The sequence below is a fragment of the Amblyraja radiata genome, chromosome 37 (assembly GCF_010909765.2).
Source record: "Amblyraja radiata isolate CabotCenter1 chromosome 37, sAmbRad1.1.pri, whole genome shotgun sequence".
Lineage (NCBI taxonomy): Eukaryota > Metazoa > Chordata > Chondrichthyes > Rajiformes > Rajidae > Amblyraja > Amblyraja radiata.
The window spans coordinates 16,957,464-16,973,591 of NC_045992.1; the positions used below are offsets into that span (position 1 = coordinate 16,957,464).

Below are 16,128 nucleotides of genomic sequence, written 5' to 3' on the forward strand. Positions count from 1 at the left end.
CAAAATCAGTACCCCGTTCCTGCTTTCTCCCCACATCCCTTGATTCCGTTAGCCCTAAGAGCTAAATCTAACTCTCTTTTGAAAACATCCAGTGAATTAGCCTCCACTGTCTTCTGTGGCAGAGAATTCCACAGATTCACAACTCTCAGTCCTAAATGGCGCACCCCTTATTCTTAAACTGTGACCCCTGGTTCTAGACTCCCCCAACATCGGGAACATTTTTCCTGCATCTAGCCTGTCCACTCCATTAAGAATTTAACATGTTTCTATAAGATCCCTCTCATCCTTCAAAATTCCAGTGAATATAAGCCCAGTTGATCCATTCTTTCATCATATGTCCTGTTCTGCTGATTAATATTGTTTTTATAAGAGGGAAGATTGAAAGATTCTCCCCGTGACCTGCGTGGGTTTTCTCCGAGATTTTCGGTTTCCTCCCACTCTCCAAAGACGTACAGGTTTGTAGGTTAATTGGCTTGGTAAATGTAAAGATTGTCCCTAATGTGTGCGGGATTGCTGGTCGGTGCGGACTCGGTGGGCCGAAGGGCCTGTTTCCATACTGTATCTCTGTACTGTTTCCGTGCTGTAACCAAGCTAGCTGCTTGGTTACTGCATGGCTCACTTTTAGTTTAGTTTAGAGATGCAGCATTGAACCAGGCCCTTCAGCCCACCGAGTCCACGCCGACCAGCGATCTCCTAGTTCTATCCTACACAATAGGGACAATTTACAGAAGCCAATTAAGCTACACACCTGCACGTCTTTGGGATGTGGGAGGAAACCAGAGCACCCGGAGAAAACCCACGCGGTCACAGGGAGAATGCACAAACTCCGTACAGACAGCACCCGCAGTCAGGATTGAACCTGGGTCTCTGACGCTGTAAGGCAGCAACTCTACCGCTGCGCCACCGTGCCACCCCTACAGTCCACAGTCCAGTTCACTGTCTGACACAGCCAGCAGGTGGCAGTGCTGAGGCAGGAGGGGAGCTGGAGTGTGAAATACCGACAATAGTTTAATTCAGGACCGATGCTGTCACAGACAGAACCACTCAGGCCAGGAATGCATTCCTTAAAAAGGGCGATGATAGCAACTTCAACAGGGACTTTGGAAAGGAAATTGAATATATTGTTGAAAGCTTAATTAACACAAACCATGAGAAGTTCCGTTTAGTTTGGAGATACAGTGTGCCGGAGGATGAGGAGAAATGAAGAGAGGTGTAGATAACATAGACAATCAGAACATTTTTCCCAGTGTGGAAATGGCAGCCGAGCAGAACTAGGTTCAGGGTGAGGGGGTGCAAAGTTCAAAGATGTGCAGAAGATGCTTTTTTCTCTCTAGAATGTCGGATGTTGAGGGGAGGCTTGCTGAAGTGTGCAACATTATGAGAGGCCTAGACAGGGGTAATAATAATAATAATGGATGGGATTTATATAGCGCCTTCCTTTCTAATACTCAAGGCGCTTTACATCGCATTATTCATTCATTCCTCAGTCACACTCGGTGGTGGTAAGCTACTTCTGTAGCCACAGCTGCCCTGGGGCAGACTGACGGAAGCGTGGCTGCCAATCTGCGCCTACGGCCCCTCCGACCACCACCAATCACTCACACACATTCACACACATTCACACACAGGCAAAGGTGGGTGAAGTGTCTTGCCCAAGGACACAACGACAGTATGCACTCCAAGCGGGATTCGAACCGGCTACCTTCCGGTTGCCAGCCGAACACTTAGCCCATTGTGCCATCTGTCGTCCCACAGGGGTAGGCAGTCAGAACGGTGCAATGAGACCTGGGTGTCCTTGTACATCAGTCACTGAAAGTAAGCTGCAGGTACAGCAGGCAGTGAAGAAGGCTAATGGCATGTTGGCCTTCATAACGAGAGGATTTGAGTATAGGAGTAAAGCGATCCTTCTGCAGTTGTACAGGGCCCTGGTGAGACCACAATATTGTGTGCAGTTTTGGTCTCCTAATTTGCTATTGAGGCAGTGCAGCTCAGCTACACCAGGTTAATTAATCCCCGGGATGGTGGGACTGTCATTTGAGGAAAGATTGGAAAGAGTGGGCTTGTGTTAATTGGGATTTCGAAGGATATCTTATAGAAACATATAAAATTATAAAAGGACTGGACAGGCTAGATGCAGGAAAAATGTTCCCAGTGTTGGGGGAGCCCAGAACCAGGGGCCACACAGTCGAAGAATAAAGGGGAGACAATTTAAAACTGAGATGAGAAAAAACCTTTTCACCCAGAGAGTTGTGAATTTGTGGAATTCCCTGTCACAGAGGGCAGTGGAGGCCAAGTCACTGGAGTTAGAGAGAGCTCTAGGAGCTAGTGGATTCAAGGGATATGGGGAGAAGGCAGGCACGGGTTACTGATTGTGGATGATCAGCCATGATCATAATGAATGGCGGTGCAGGCTCGAAGGGCCGAATGGCCTCCTCCTGCACCTATTGTCCATGTTTTCTATGTAACCTTTTTGCCAGGGTGGAAATGTCCGACACTAGAGGGCGTAGTTGTCAGGTGAGAGGGGGGGAGTGTAATGGAGATATGGAGGCCATGTTTTCTTTATACAGAGGGTGGATACGGATCACATTCAGGCAGATGAGATTGGATTATCTCGGCATTGTGTTTGGCGCAGACATTGTGGGCTGAAGGGCCTGTTCCTGGGCTATGCTTTATGTATCCCATGCAGGCGGGCAATTCAACTGTACGTGGCATCTCGCTGCATAACTATGGGTCAGGCAGCATCTCTGGAGAATATGCAGAGGTGACGTTTCGGGTCGGGACCCTTTTCCAGACGCACTTGGCCATATCCCTCTAAACCGTTCCTTTCCATGCACCAGTTCATGTTCATGTTCATAAGTGAAAGGTGCAGAATTAGGCCATTCGGCCCATCAAGTCTACTCCGCCACTCAATCATAGCTGATCTATCTTTCCCTCTCAACCCCATTCTCCTGCCTTCTCCCCGTAACCCCTGACACCCGTACTAATCAACATTCTATCTATCTCTGCCTTAAAAATATCCATTGACTTGGCCTTCACAACCTTCTGTGGCAAAGAATTCCACAAATTCACCACTGTCTTTTAAATGTTGTTTAGTGCCTGCCTTAACTACCTCCTCTGTCAGCTCGTTCCATACACCCACCACCTTCTGTGTGAAAATATTGTCCCTCAGGCTCCTATTAAATCGTTCTCTTCTTACCTTAAACCCATGCCCAGTTTTTCATTCCCCTATCCTGGGTAAAAGACTGTGCATTCTCCCTATCTTCTGCTTCAAGAGATACAGCGTGGAAACAGGCCCTTCGGCCCACCGAGTCCATGCTGACCAGCAATCCCCATACACTATCCTACACTCTGGGGCCAATTTACCATTTACAGAAGCCAATTAACCTGCAAACCTGCACGTCTTAGGAGTGTGGGCGGAATTGCGGAGCTCCCGGAGAAAACCCACGCAGGTCACGGGAAGAACGTACAAGCTCCATACCGACAGCATCTGTAGTCAGGATCCAACCCAGGTCTCTAGCGGTGAAATGGGCCTGCCCCACTTAGGCGACGTTTAGGCGACTGTCATGGTCGTAGCAGGTCGCCGAAAAACTGGTGACTGGACTAATGGGCCTGTCCTACTCAGGCTTTTTTTTAGGCGTCTGCCGGCCAATACGACAATTACATTTACCGAAGTCAGCACCGGCGAAAACCTACGGCACCCGGCGAAAATCTACGTCAGCACCTACGTCAAGCTACGCTCATTGGCGTCAAACCCACTAGCGCCATTGGCGCGGAAAATTTTTCAACGTTGAAAATCCAGCGGTGACCAGAAAGACGCTACGACTCTTTGGGCGACTGAGGAGACGACTCACGACCATACAGGCGTCACCCCGGTGACCATGTGGCGACAGCCTAGTCGCCTGTAGTCACCTAAAAACTCGCCCATGTGGGACAGGCCCTTAAGGCAGCAACTCTACCGCTGCGCCACCGTGTGCCATTGACTAATTAACTCAGGATTCTCTGTGATTGCCGCTGCACTGTGAGACAGACTGGGCAACAAATAAAGATGGGGTGGTTTAACTGTGGCACAGTGGTAGAGTTGCAGCACTTACATCGCTAGAGACGTGGGTTCGATCCTGGCTATGGGTGCTTGGCTGTGCGGAGTTTGTAGTTACGATTCTTTGGATCTTTTGCTGCTCAAGAGGCAGAAGATTTGAAACTTGCATTGAATAACAAGAAAAGTGCGGCACGGTGGCGCAGCGGTAGAGTTGCTGCCTCACAGCGCTTACAGCACCAGAGAGCCGGGTTCCATCCTGACTACGGGTGCTGTCTGTAGGGAGTTTGCACGTTCTCCCTCTGACCTGCGTGGGTTTTCTCAGAGAACTTCGGTTTCCTCCCACACTCCAAAGACGTACAGGTTTGTAGGTTAATTGGCTTGGTATAAACGTAAAATTGTCCCTAGGGTGTGTGGGATAGTGTTAATGTACAGGGATTACTGGTCGGTGCAGATTTGGTGGGCCGAAGGGCCTGTTTACGCGCTGTATCACTAAACTAAAGTAAACTAAACTGCACGGCCCTGGTCAGTACAATCGCCTGCTGCATTCCAACAATAACATCCGGAGGACAAGGGCAATTCTTCAGATGAACTGCGAACTGTGTACGTACCCGAGCTCATGGTGATGGTCGAGGATGTCTTGTAGACTTCAATACTCTCGTTGTCCCTGTTAATACAAAGCAAAGGCAGTCAGTTCAACCTGCTTGATATCCGAGCAGAGATCTTTGGTATTTGAACCCACAGCATCACAGTCATCCAGCAGCATATAGACAGGTTCTTGAGTGGTACGGGTGTCAGGGGTTTGGGGTGATGGCAGGAGAATGGGGTTGAGAGGGGAAGATAGATCAGCCATGAATGTAGTCGGAGACAGTAAAACTGGTGGGAGAACTGGGAAGGGGATAGAAGGAGAGGGAAAGCAAGGGCTACTTGAAGTTAGAGAAGTCAATGTTCATACTGCTGGGGTGTAAGCTGCCCAAGCGAAATATGAGGTGCTGTTCCTCCAATTTGCCCTGGGCCTCACTGACAGTGGAGGAGGCCCAGGACAGAAAGGCCAGTGTGGGAATGCAGTGTATCTCTAAACTGGACTACACTTTCTGCTGACTAGATAGCACAGCTTTTCACTGTACCTCGGTACACGAGACACTAAACTAAACTAAACTAAACCGCCTGACCAGAATAGGACAAAAGGGGCAAAGGACATTTACTGTCACATGCACCAATTGGTGTAGTGAAATTTGAGTTACCATGCAGCACACAAATAAGATAAACTCAACACTTTAGAGTTTAACATAAACCATAAGAGTCTGCAGTTCCATCCTACATAATAGAGGAGGGTCATGACCCTGGGATGGGACCAGAATGATCGACAGCTTTTTGAGAAAGGAAGGGGCTTGAGTATTTCAAACGGGATATAGTGGAAGCACAGGGAAGGGTTTAAGGAAGACAACCTTTCTGGAGAATTTTCTTAAGTGCAATGGTCTCTCTCTCTCTCTCTCTCTCTCCATCTCTCTCTCTGTCTCTGTCTCTCTCTCTCTCTTTCGGCTGAAAGATCGTACAATTCTAAGATTCCATTCTACCAACAAATATTGCAATTATTCAGAAAATGCCACAACTCCATAAAACTCTGGAGTTCTTGGCTTAATGTGAGAGTCTGTGTGTGTGTGTGTGTGTGTGCGTGCGTGTGTGTGTGTGTGTGTGTGTGGCGTGTGTGTGTGTGCGTGTGTGTGCGTGCGTGCGTGCGTGTGTGTGTGTGTGTGTGTGTGTGTGTGTGTGCGTGCGTGCGTGCGTACGTGCGTGTGTGTGTGTGTGTGTGTGTGTATAAGGGGTGCGGGATTGGGGGGATCCCATCCCCCAGTGAGGGTATTCAAACTATACCCTGTAACCCAGTATTTTGAACTGGGGAGATTGTTTAAATGGGAGTTGAATGATAACGAGCCTCCAGACCTGTGGCTAAAGACTCATCTTTTCCACTGCATCACTCCGCTCCTGACAACTCCTTAAAAGGTGTGGAAAAGTAGTGGTTGATTTTAACTGGGTGAACAAATAAAGTATTCTGTGAAGAATGTAGATAAGTTGGCTTTGGGCACCAAGTCACTCGAGATCAAACCTTCAAAGATTCTGTGGAATGACTTTTGGTGTCATACTTACCAATATACACAAACGCAGCCAGCCCACTGGTCATCCAGTACAGTGTTTAGCTTAGTTTAGTTTGGAGATACAGCACGGAAACAGGCCCTTCGGCCCACTGAGCCCACGCAGCCCGGCGATCCCCGCACATCAACACTATCCTCCACACACACTAGGGACAATTTACAATTTTACCAACCCGGGTCTCTGGCGCTGTAAAGCAGCAACTCTCCCGGTGATAACTTGGGGAGGCACGGTGGCGCAGCGGTTGAGTTGCTGCCTCACACCGCCAGGGACCCGGGTTCAATCCTGTGTACGGGTGCTGTCTTTACGGAGTTTGCATGTTCTCCCGGTGACTGCGTGGGTTTTCTCCGGCGCTCCGGTTTCCCTCCACACTCCAAAGACGTACAGGTTTGTAGTCTTCTGTAAAATTATAAATTGTTCCTAGTGTGTAGGAACTAGTTGGCATGGACTTGGTGGGCCGAAGGGCCCGTTTCCGCACTTAATGTCGAAAGTCAAAAGTCTAACGAAGTCTAACTAGCTAAAAGCTAGCTGGATACTTATTTCCAAGTATCCCTTAAAATGATTCTTAATTAAATTTTGTTCATGTCTTGTACACAAGGCATAGTCCAGATACACCAAAGATTACTGTTCATCCATTAGGACATTTTGTTTTAGACATTCGAGATACAGCAAGGAAACAGGCCCATCGAATCCACACCGACCAGTGATTGATCTCCGCACACTACACACACTAGGGGACAAATTACAAATTTACCAAGACTACCCCAGTCACCAATCCCACAAATTCATCTCTCTACTGAAACTTTTCCCTTTCATTTACTGATACAATAGACAATAGACAATAGGTGCGGGAGGAGGCCATTCGGCCCTTCGAGCCAGCACCGCCATTCAATGTGATCATGTCTGATCATCCACAATCAGTACTCCGTTCCTGCCTTCTCCCCATATCCCTTGACACCGCTATCTTTAACAGCTCTATCTAGCTCTCTCTTGAAAGTATCCAGAGAACCTGCCTCCACCGCCCTCTGGGGCAGAGAATTCCACAGACTCACAACTCTGTGTGAAAAAGAGAGTTTTCCTCGTCTCCGTTCTAAATGGCTTACTCCTTATTCTTAACTTCTTAAACTGACTCCAGCACTTTGTGTCTATCTTCTCACACTAGTTCTATGTTGTCCCATTTTCTCATCCGCTCACTACAAACTAAGGGCAATTGACGGAGGCCGATTAATCTACAAACCCGCACGTCTTTGGAATGTGGGAGGAAAGCGGAGCACCCAGAGGAAACCCACGCGGTCACAGGGAGAACGTGCAAACTCCACAAACAAACATTACCCGAGGTCAGGATCGAACCCGGGTCTCTGGAGCTGTGAGACATAGACTCTACCAGCTGTGTCAATGACTGAGACTGATCTGCCCAGACAATCTACAAATTAGAGGAACACCATCTCATTTTTCGCTTGGGCAACTTCCAGCCCAGTGGTATGAATATTGATTTCTCTAACTTCAGGTAGCCCCGGCATTCCCTCTCTCTCTATCCCTTCCCCACCCAAGTCGCACCAGCTTCTTGTTTTCACCCAACAAACAGCTAACAATGGCCTGTATCATCGTTGCTTTTCGGCATAACTTTCATTCATTGTGCTTTATCTCTCCACATCACTGTCTATATCTCTCGTTTCCCATATCCCTAACCAGTCTGAAGAAGGGCCTCGACACGAAACGTCACCCATTCCTTCTCTCCAGAGATGCTGCTTGTCCCGCTGAGTTACTCCAGCTTTTTGTGTCCATCTTCCATCTGCGAATCTAGTACGTCTTTGGAGTGTGGGGGGGAACCGGAGCACCCGCGTGAAACCCATGCGGTCACGGGGGGAACGTGCAAACTCCGTACAGACAGCACCCGTAGTCAGGATCGAACCTGGGTCATTGGCGCTGTGAGGCAACAACGCTACCGCTGCGCCACCGTGCCGCACAGTAGTGGCATTAGATTGCCCGCCAAGGGCAGTAATCAGTTTCTAAAAATGATAGCCGTGTTAGTACCAGTGTGTAAGGCGAGGGGTGTGGTCTGCACACCCTGAAATAACGCTGCCTGTCTCTGCTTCGTTGACATGATCCGGATTCTCCGCATACCATTCCCGTGGAATGAAAACAAGGCCGGGAGTTATTACAGCCTGGGAACTCTACACTCCCAGTGGAACCAATCTAAGACAACTCATCCACAGTCCAAGTCTCCCTGACTTAATATCCTTACATAACATCCCACACAAATCTTGCCCCACCCCTGAACTCTAAACAAGAGTCCTGACCCCTTGGACACACACACACACACACACACACAAAGCTGGAGTAACTCAGCGGGGCAGGCAGCTTCTCTGGATAGAAGGATTGGGTGACGTTTCGGGTTGAGACCCTTCTTCAGACCCCAAACATCACCCATTCCTTCTCTCCAGAGATGCTGCCTGTCCCGCTGAGTTACTCCAGCATTTTGTGCCTGACTTTGGTTTAAACCAGCATCAGCAGTTCCTTCCCACACACTCCTGACGCTATAATCTCTCCCACCGTTTAGCAGACCCTGGTTTATTGGTGTCTGTAACCTTTACCTGAAGGAGTGAACGATACTTTATTGTTACATGTGACAAGTCACATTGATGTTCTTTGTTTTGCCTCGCCAAGGTATGCAAAGAGTTGCCACACAAAGGGCAATGTTACAAAGATATTCAATTTTAGCACAAACCATTTATAACACATTCCATTCATGGTCCCCGTTAGTTCTCAGTGGTTCCCCCATGCAGGGTCCTCCTTTATTCTCCCTCCCTCCACTCCCTCACTGAGATTCCACCACATCAGGCCCTCCTTTCTTCTCCCAACCCTCCTACACGCCGGGTCCTCCTTTATTCCCCACCCCCCCTCCATCCCCTCCCTCACAGTGGTTCCCCCACATTGGTTCCACCTCTGGTACCACTTCCCATTCACCCGCCATAATGCGGGCACACTCCGACTGTCATTGCCTTGTCCCTGTGCAAGTTCCCCCCGCCGATGTCTCTCGCCACAGTCACGCACTGATGCCTCTCTGATACCCGGAGTGAACAACGACCGACACAAGATCCCCTTCATCCACTTCCCTTATCCGTGGCTAGGAACGTCACTCCTGACTCTGTTGCCTCTGCCCCTACATCCCAGCATACACAGCCATGAACATGAACGATACTGAATCCTCTGGAGATTTTGGATCTTGTTCCAAACTCTCACCACCCACTTCACCCATGCTTGTGAACCTACACTACACTGGCTCCAGGAGAAGCAACACCTTGCGGTTGAGGTAGATGTGATTGTGGTGGGCAAGGGGCTGTTGGATGGGTGCATGGATGTGCAGGGGGGAGGCAGAGGGGACTAGATTAACTTGGCATCTTCTTCTGCACAGCCAGAGTACAGGAAGGGGATCGAGGACTTCGTAACCTGTTGTCAGGGCAACAACTCTTCCCTCAATGTCAGCATTAGTCATTAGCTTTTTGTCACGTGCCAGGTTTACGTTCCCTGGAGTACATATCACCAGCAACTTGTCATGGACTAGCCAAACCGAAGCAAAGGCCAAGAAAGCACACCAACACCTCTGGTTCCTTAGAAGGCTTAGGAAGTTCGGCATGTCCCCAACAACTCTCACCAACTTCTACAGATGCGCCGGAGAAAGCATTTTATCAGGATGCTTTACAGCACGTTTTAGCAACAGCTCCACCCAATATCACAAGATATTGCAGAGAATTGTGGACGCAGCCCAGACCATCACACAAACCAACTTCCCTTCCATTGACTCCATCTACACCTCACGCTGCCTCGGCAAGGCCAGCAGCATCATCAAGGACCAGTCTCACCCCGGCCACTCCCTCTTCTCGCCTCTCCCATCAGGCAAGAGGTACAGAAGTGTGAAAACGTACACCTCCAGATTCAGGGGCAGTTACTTCCCAGCTGTTATCAGGCAACTGAACCATCCTTTCACTGGCTAGCGAGCAGTCCTGAGCTCCCATCTACCTCATTGGAGATCGTCAGACTACAGGATATTACTGGACACTATCTTGCACTAAACATTATTCCCTTTATCCTGTATCTGTACACTGTGGATGGCTTGATGGTAATCATATATAGTCTTTCCGCTGACTGGGTAGCACGCAGCAAAAAATGCTTTTCATTGTCCCTCAGTACACACGACAATAAACTCAACTGAACTTAAACAAAGGGTCTGTTCCTGTGCTGTTCTCACGCTAATTTTTGAATTATTATGTTAAATGATTTTACCATTCTCGAACCCCTTGACCTCATCATCTCCTCTGAACACTCAATCCTCAAAACCACCTCCAATTCTTGGCCTCGTAAACAAATAGTCCAAAACGCTCTTGACCTCCATCTCCTTTTCGGCTTTTAAAGGCATTTCTACAAAGTCTAGAATCAAAGAACTGCAGGTACTGGTTAATACATAAAAGGACACAGAGTGCTGGAGTAACTCAGCGGGTCAGGCAGCATCTCTGGAGAACATGGATGGGTGACCTCTAGGGGTGACACCCTCTCCGGTGGCATGGTGGCACAGTGAAAGAGTTGCTGCCTTACAGCGCTTGCAGCTCCGGAGATCTGGGGTCGATCCTGACTACAGGTGCTGTCTGTATGGGGTTTGCACGTTCTCCTCGTGACCGCGTGGGTTTTCTCCGAGATCTTTGCTTTTCTCCCACACTCCAAAGACGTACAGGTTTGTAGGTTAATTGGCTTGGTATAAGTGTAAAATTGTCCCTAGTGTGTGTAGGATAGTGTTAGTGTGTGTGGATCGCTGGCCGGTGTGGACTCGGTGGGCCGAAGGGCCTGTTTCTGCGCTGTATCTCTAAACTAAACTAAACTAAAGTAAACCTTTCTTCAGACTAGACTCAGGGAAGTTATAATGCTGGTGTATAAGACCTTGGTGAGGTCGCATTTGCAGTATTGCGTGCAGTTCTGGTCACCCCATTGCAGGATGGCATTGGAGATGGTGCAGAGGAGGTTTACACTGACACAGGAAGCTGCAGATACTGGTTCATGCACAACAGGCCACAACATGCCGGAGTAATTCAAGTGGTCAGGCAACATCTCTGGACAACATGGATCGGTGACATCTCGGCTCGAGACCATTCTTCAGACCTTCTTCTTCAATGTCTACCTCTGACCAAGATTATGCTCACGCCTTTTAAGACACATTTAGACAGGTACATGGATAGGGCAGGTGTAGAGGAATATGGGCCAAACGCAGGCAGGTGGGATTAGTGTAGATGTGACATGCTGGCTGGTGTGGGCAAGTTGGGACGAAGGGCCTGTTTCCACACTGTATCACTATGACTCGATGCCTCCTTGCAGTTTGAGGTCAAAGTCTGAGTAGGTGCAGGGCTTGAATGCATTGAGACAAGCAGTCTAATTGTCATCAGGTCACCGTCATGAGACCCATGTGATCCTGCCTCAACAGTAAACAAGTTGCACCATCCCACATGCCAGCAATGTTTCACAGTTGTGCTTGATGTTTATTTTAGTCCTTCAAAGAGTGTATGACTGCTTGCGCAAGGCCAGAGGAATGCCAACTAAACTCTCCCTCGTACAGCGTGACGCCACTCACTCGATCCCTCGGCCTAATTTGGAAGGCTGACCTCAGCCTGACAGCCGACTGATGTCAGCGTTGCCCATTCAGGAAACTGCTCTTTGCTGGGCATTTTCCACTGCTGTGCCCCACACAATCTACTGGCTCAAGCATTAACTTACAACGGACTCTTCATTGAGAGAAACCAAATGGCCAACATCACTAAAACCAAAAAATGTAAACACAGAATGCCCGATTAGTTTATTTTAGTTTAGAGATACAGCGCAGAAACAGGCCATTCAACCCACGGAGTCCACACCAACCAGCGATCCCCGCACATTAACACTATCCTACGCACACTCGGGATAATTTACAATTTGACCAAAGCCGATTAACCTACAAACCCGTGCGTCTTTGGAGAAACCGGAGCACCCGGAGAAAACCCACGCAGGTCACAGAGAGAACGTACAAACTCCGTACAGACAGCAGGATCGAACCCAGGTCTCTGGCGCTGTAAGGCAGCAACTCTACCGCTGAGCCACCGTGCCGCACCTAGTATAGAGTGGAAACAAGGAACTGCAGATGCTGGTTTACAACAACAACAAAAAAGACACAAAGTGGTGGATCTCAGCCTTTCTCACTGCGTTGTATTATCAAGGGACTGCAGATGCCGGTTTATATCAAAGATAGACACAAAATGCTGGAGTAACTCAGCGGGAACAGACAGCATCTGTGGAGAGAAGGAATGAGTGACGTTTCTGGGGGTAGAGGCCCTTCATCTACAACCTGCATCTCTGGAGAACATGGCTCGGTGATGGATTTTTTTAACCTTGGTACAGAATAGATCAGAGCAAAGTAACCTAAAGTAAAGCAAATTAAATTGAAGAGTACAGTATAGTAAAGTAAAGAGTGCAGCAAAGTCAATTAAAGTAAGAAAATAAAGAGTAAAGAGTAAAGTCCAGTAAAGGAAAGAGAAAGGTTAAGTAAACTCAACGGAACTAAAACTGAACAGGAAAGGCAGCCCATGTTACCTTGGTTCAAGTTTTTCGGTTAAAGGAGGCATTTTTTCTCCAGTGACTGCAACCCCCAGCTCTGGGAACAAGGTGTCCAGCACTCGTGAGCTGTTGCCACAATCTCATGCATGTGAGACTTTGACAGTCGCTGCCCACGGTCGCCCACTTTAAATACCTCAGCCCCTCCCGCGGGCTGGTCTAATTCAGGTCCAGTCAGGCTCTGCTCCATACTAACGGGGCATCTCGAGTGTCCAATGGCTAGACTAATGAGGGGGGGTGATCTCATGTGCTGACAGTTCTGACTCTGCTGAGAACAGCTCCAACTGCAGGGGTTGAGTTTAGTTTTTAGTTTGGAGATTCAGAGCGGAAACAGGCCCTTCGGCCCACCGGGTCCATGCTGACCAGCGATCCCCGCACATTGTCACTATCCTACACCCACTAGGGACAATGTTTACATACACCAAGTCAATTAACCTACAAACCTGTACTTCTTTGGAATGTGGGAGGAAACCGAAGATCTCGGAGAAACCCCATGCAGGTCACGGGGAGAACGTACAAACTCCGTACAGACAGCACCCGTAGTCGGGATCGAACCCGGGTCTCCGGTGCTGCATTCGCTGTAAGGCAGTAACTCTACCGCTGGGCCACCGTGACGGAGGTGACTTTCAGCCATCAATGCTGTGGAAATTTACGCACAAACCGTGTGTCAATATACATACATATCGACACAAAATGCTGGTGTAACTCAGTGGGACAGGCAGCATCTCTGGAGAGAAGGAATGGGTGACGTTTCGGATGTGGAGAGGATGTTTCCACTCATGGGAGAGTCTGGGACCAGAGGTCAGGACCTCAGAATTAAAGGATGTTCCTTTAGGAAGTAGATGAGAATGAATTTTAGTCAGAGGGTGGTGAATCTGTGGAATTCATTGCCACAGACGGCTGTGCAGGCCAAGTCAATGAATGTTTTTAAGGCAGAGACAGATAGGTTCTTGATTAGTGCGGGTGTCAGGGGTTATGGGGTGAAGGCAGGGGAATGGGGTTAAGAGGGAGAGATAGATCAGTCATGATTGAATGGCAGAATTGACTTCATGGGCCGAATGGCCTAATCCTATCACTTATGAACTTATCCAACTCCGTCGCCAGAACAGAGCCAGCCTTCATGATGAGTTTGTTGATTCTGTTGGCGTCGGCGGCCTTCGTCCTGCTGCCCCGGCACACGGCAGTGAAGAAGATGTCACTGGCCACCGCCGATTGGTAGAACATCTGCAGGATGCCAACTTAAACTAGTCTCCACTGCCGGCACGAGATCCATCTCCCTCCATTCCTTCAATATCCACGTATGTTTCTAAAAGTCTTTTTAATCCCACTATTGTATCTGCTTCCTCTACCAAGCTTGGCAGTGTGTTCCAGGCACTCTCCCACTGTGTGTGTGAGTAAGACTTGCCCTGCACATCTCCTTTAAGCTCTCTCCATCTAAAGCTATGCCTTATAGATTTTGTTATTTCCAAATGAAGTAGTGACAAACTAAAAGGGCCAGTGATCAGCTATTTTGATGGAAGCTGATAGGTGACGTTCCGGGTCAGACTGAAGAAATGATCTTTCCTGGGTCAGGTTTTCCATTCTACATTGCTCAGTTTAAATGAATGATATAACCACTTCAGGTCCATGTACATTAGCTACGCTGAAGAATACCTTTCAATGAATGATCAAACACACCTTGCCCACAGCTGCACAAAGCCAGTCATCCAAGCCTTCTCTCAGTGTGTACAGAAGGGAGGAAATGCTGCCACCACTCACTTTGATTAAAACATTAGTTCCACATTCGCAAAGTGATCTATTAGACTGACTGATGGAACCAACTATGAGCATTGTGTGTACCTTCAGATTAATGAATAACCGTGAACGCGTAATGGAGTTAATTAAACTGTTAATCTATATTACAGACTATTATTTGCAATTTATATTACATGTGGCTATTTACAGTTTATATTTTATTTGACTATTTGTAAATTATATGCTGCTATTCACAATCTATGTTGCGTGTGGTCAATTGGTAAGTATATTACAGAAACATAGAAAATAGGAGCAGAAGTAGGCCATTCGGCCCTTCGAGCCAGTACTGCCATTCAATATGATTATGGCTGATCATCTACAATCGGTACTCTGTTCCGACTTTTTCCCCATTATTTACTTCCATGAAGGGAGTAAGTGGATTCCAACCAAGTTTGCAAGCATTACAATCGTAGCCGGAAAGGCAAAATAGAGGAAGGCATAGAAATGTTAAGGTTTAGTTTAGTTTAGAGGCACAGCGCAGAAACAGCCCCTTCGGCTCACCGAGTCCGCGCCGACCAGCGATCCCCACACATTATCCTCCACACACTAGGGACAATTTACACATACACCAAGCCAATTAACCAACAAACCTGTACGTCTTTGGAGTGTGCGAGAAAACCGAAGATCTCGGAGAAAACCCATGCGGTCACGGGGAGAACGTGCAAACTCCGTACAGACAGCACCCGTGGTCGGGATCGAACCTGGGTCTCCGGCGTTGCAAATGCTGTAAGGCAGCAACTCTACCGCTGCGCCACCATGACTGCTCTCCTCTATGTTGCCTTTCTGTCTAAGTGTGTAATGTTTGCAAACTTGGACAGAATCCATTGAGTACCTTCACTGAATTGAATAATTAACTTTCCAAATAACCGCAATGCAATATAAATTGCAAATAGCAAGTCATCCACTAAAATATGAATTGCAAATAGTCACATGTAAAATAAATTGCAAATAAGAGAATGTAATATAGATTGCACATTGCAGCATGCAATATAGATTGCAAATAGTCCAATATAAATAGCAAATAGCTATTGGAAGTAATATAATCTAATATGGTTTGCAAATAACCATGTGTAATAGAGATTGCCATTGGTTGAGATTACAGCACAGATCACTGTGACACTCAATTAAAAATGCTGCTTACAACTTGAGACTCATAATGTGTAGGAAGGAACTGCAGATGCTGGTTTACACCGAAGATAGACACAAATTGCTGGAGTAACTCAGCGGGACAGGCGACATCTCTGGAGAGAAGGAATGGGTGATACTTCTGAAGGAGGGTCTCGACCAGAAACATCAGCCATTCCTTCTATCCACAGATGCTGCCTGTCCCGCTGAGGTACTCCAGCATTTTGTGTCTATCTTGAGACTCGTAATTCCCTGCTCTCTGTTAATCAGTTGATCCTCCTTCCATAGATGCAAAAAGCCGGAGGAACTCAGTGGGGCAGGCGGCATCTCTGGAGTGAAGGAATGGGTGACGTTTCGGGTCGAGACCCTTCTTCAGACTGAGGCAGGAGATAGGG

General features: G+C 47.9%; 1 protein-coding gene across 5 annotated transcripts in view; it reads right to left on the bottom strand.

Annotated features, from left to right (window-relative positions):
* The window catches only part of sorbs1 (sorbin and SH3 domain containing 1), a 148,193-nt gene extending 135,275 nt beyond the window's left edge, over positions 1 to 12,918 (bottom strand). For 2 of the 5 annotated variants that reach the window (XM_033012767.1, XM_033012766.1), the window contains exons 1-2: positions 12,794 to 12,918; positions 4,645 to 4,700 (exon numbers count right to left, since the gene is read on the bottom strand). In XM_033012767.1, coding sequence (XP_032868658.1) covers positions 4,645 to 4,700; positions 12,794 to 12,825 — 88 coding nt within the window. In that variant the 5' untranslated portion in view covers positions 12,826 to 12,918. The remainder of the gene's footprint in view (positions 1 to 4,644; positions 4,701 to 12,793) is intronic. The other 3 variants (XM_033012769.1, XM_033012768.1, XM_033012770.1) reach the window with 2 other exon arrangements.
* Between the last annotated feature and the right edge of the window lie 3,210 nt (positions 12,919 to 16,128).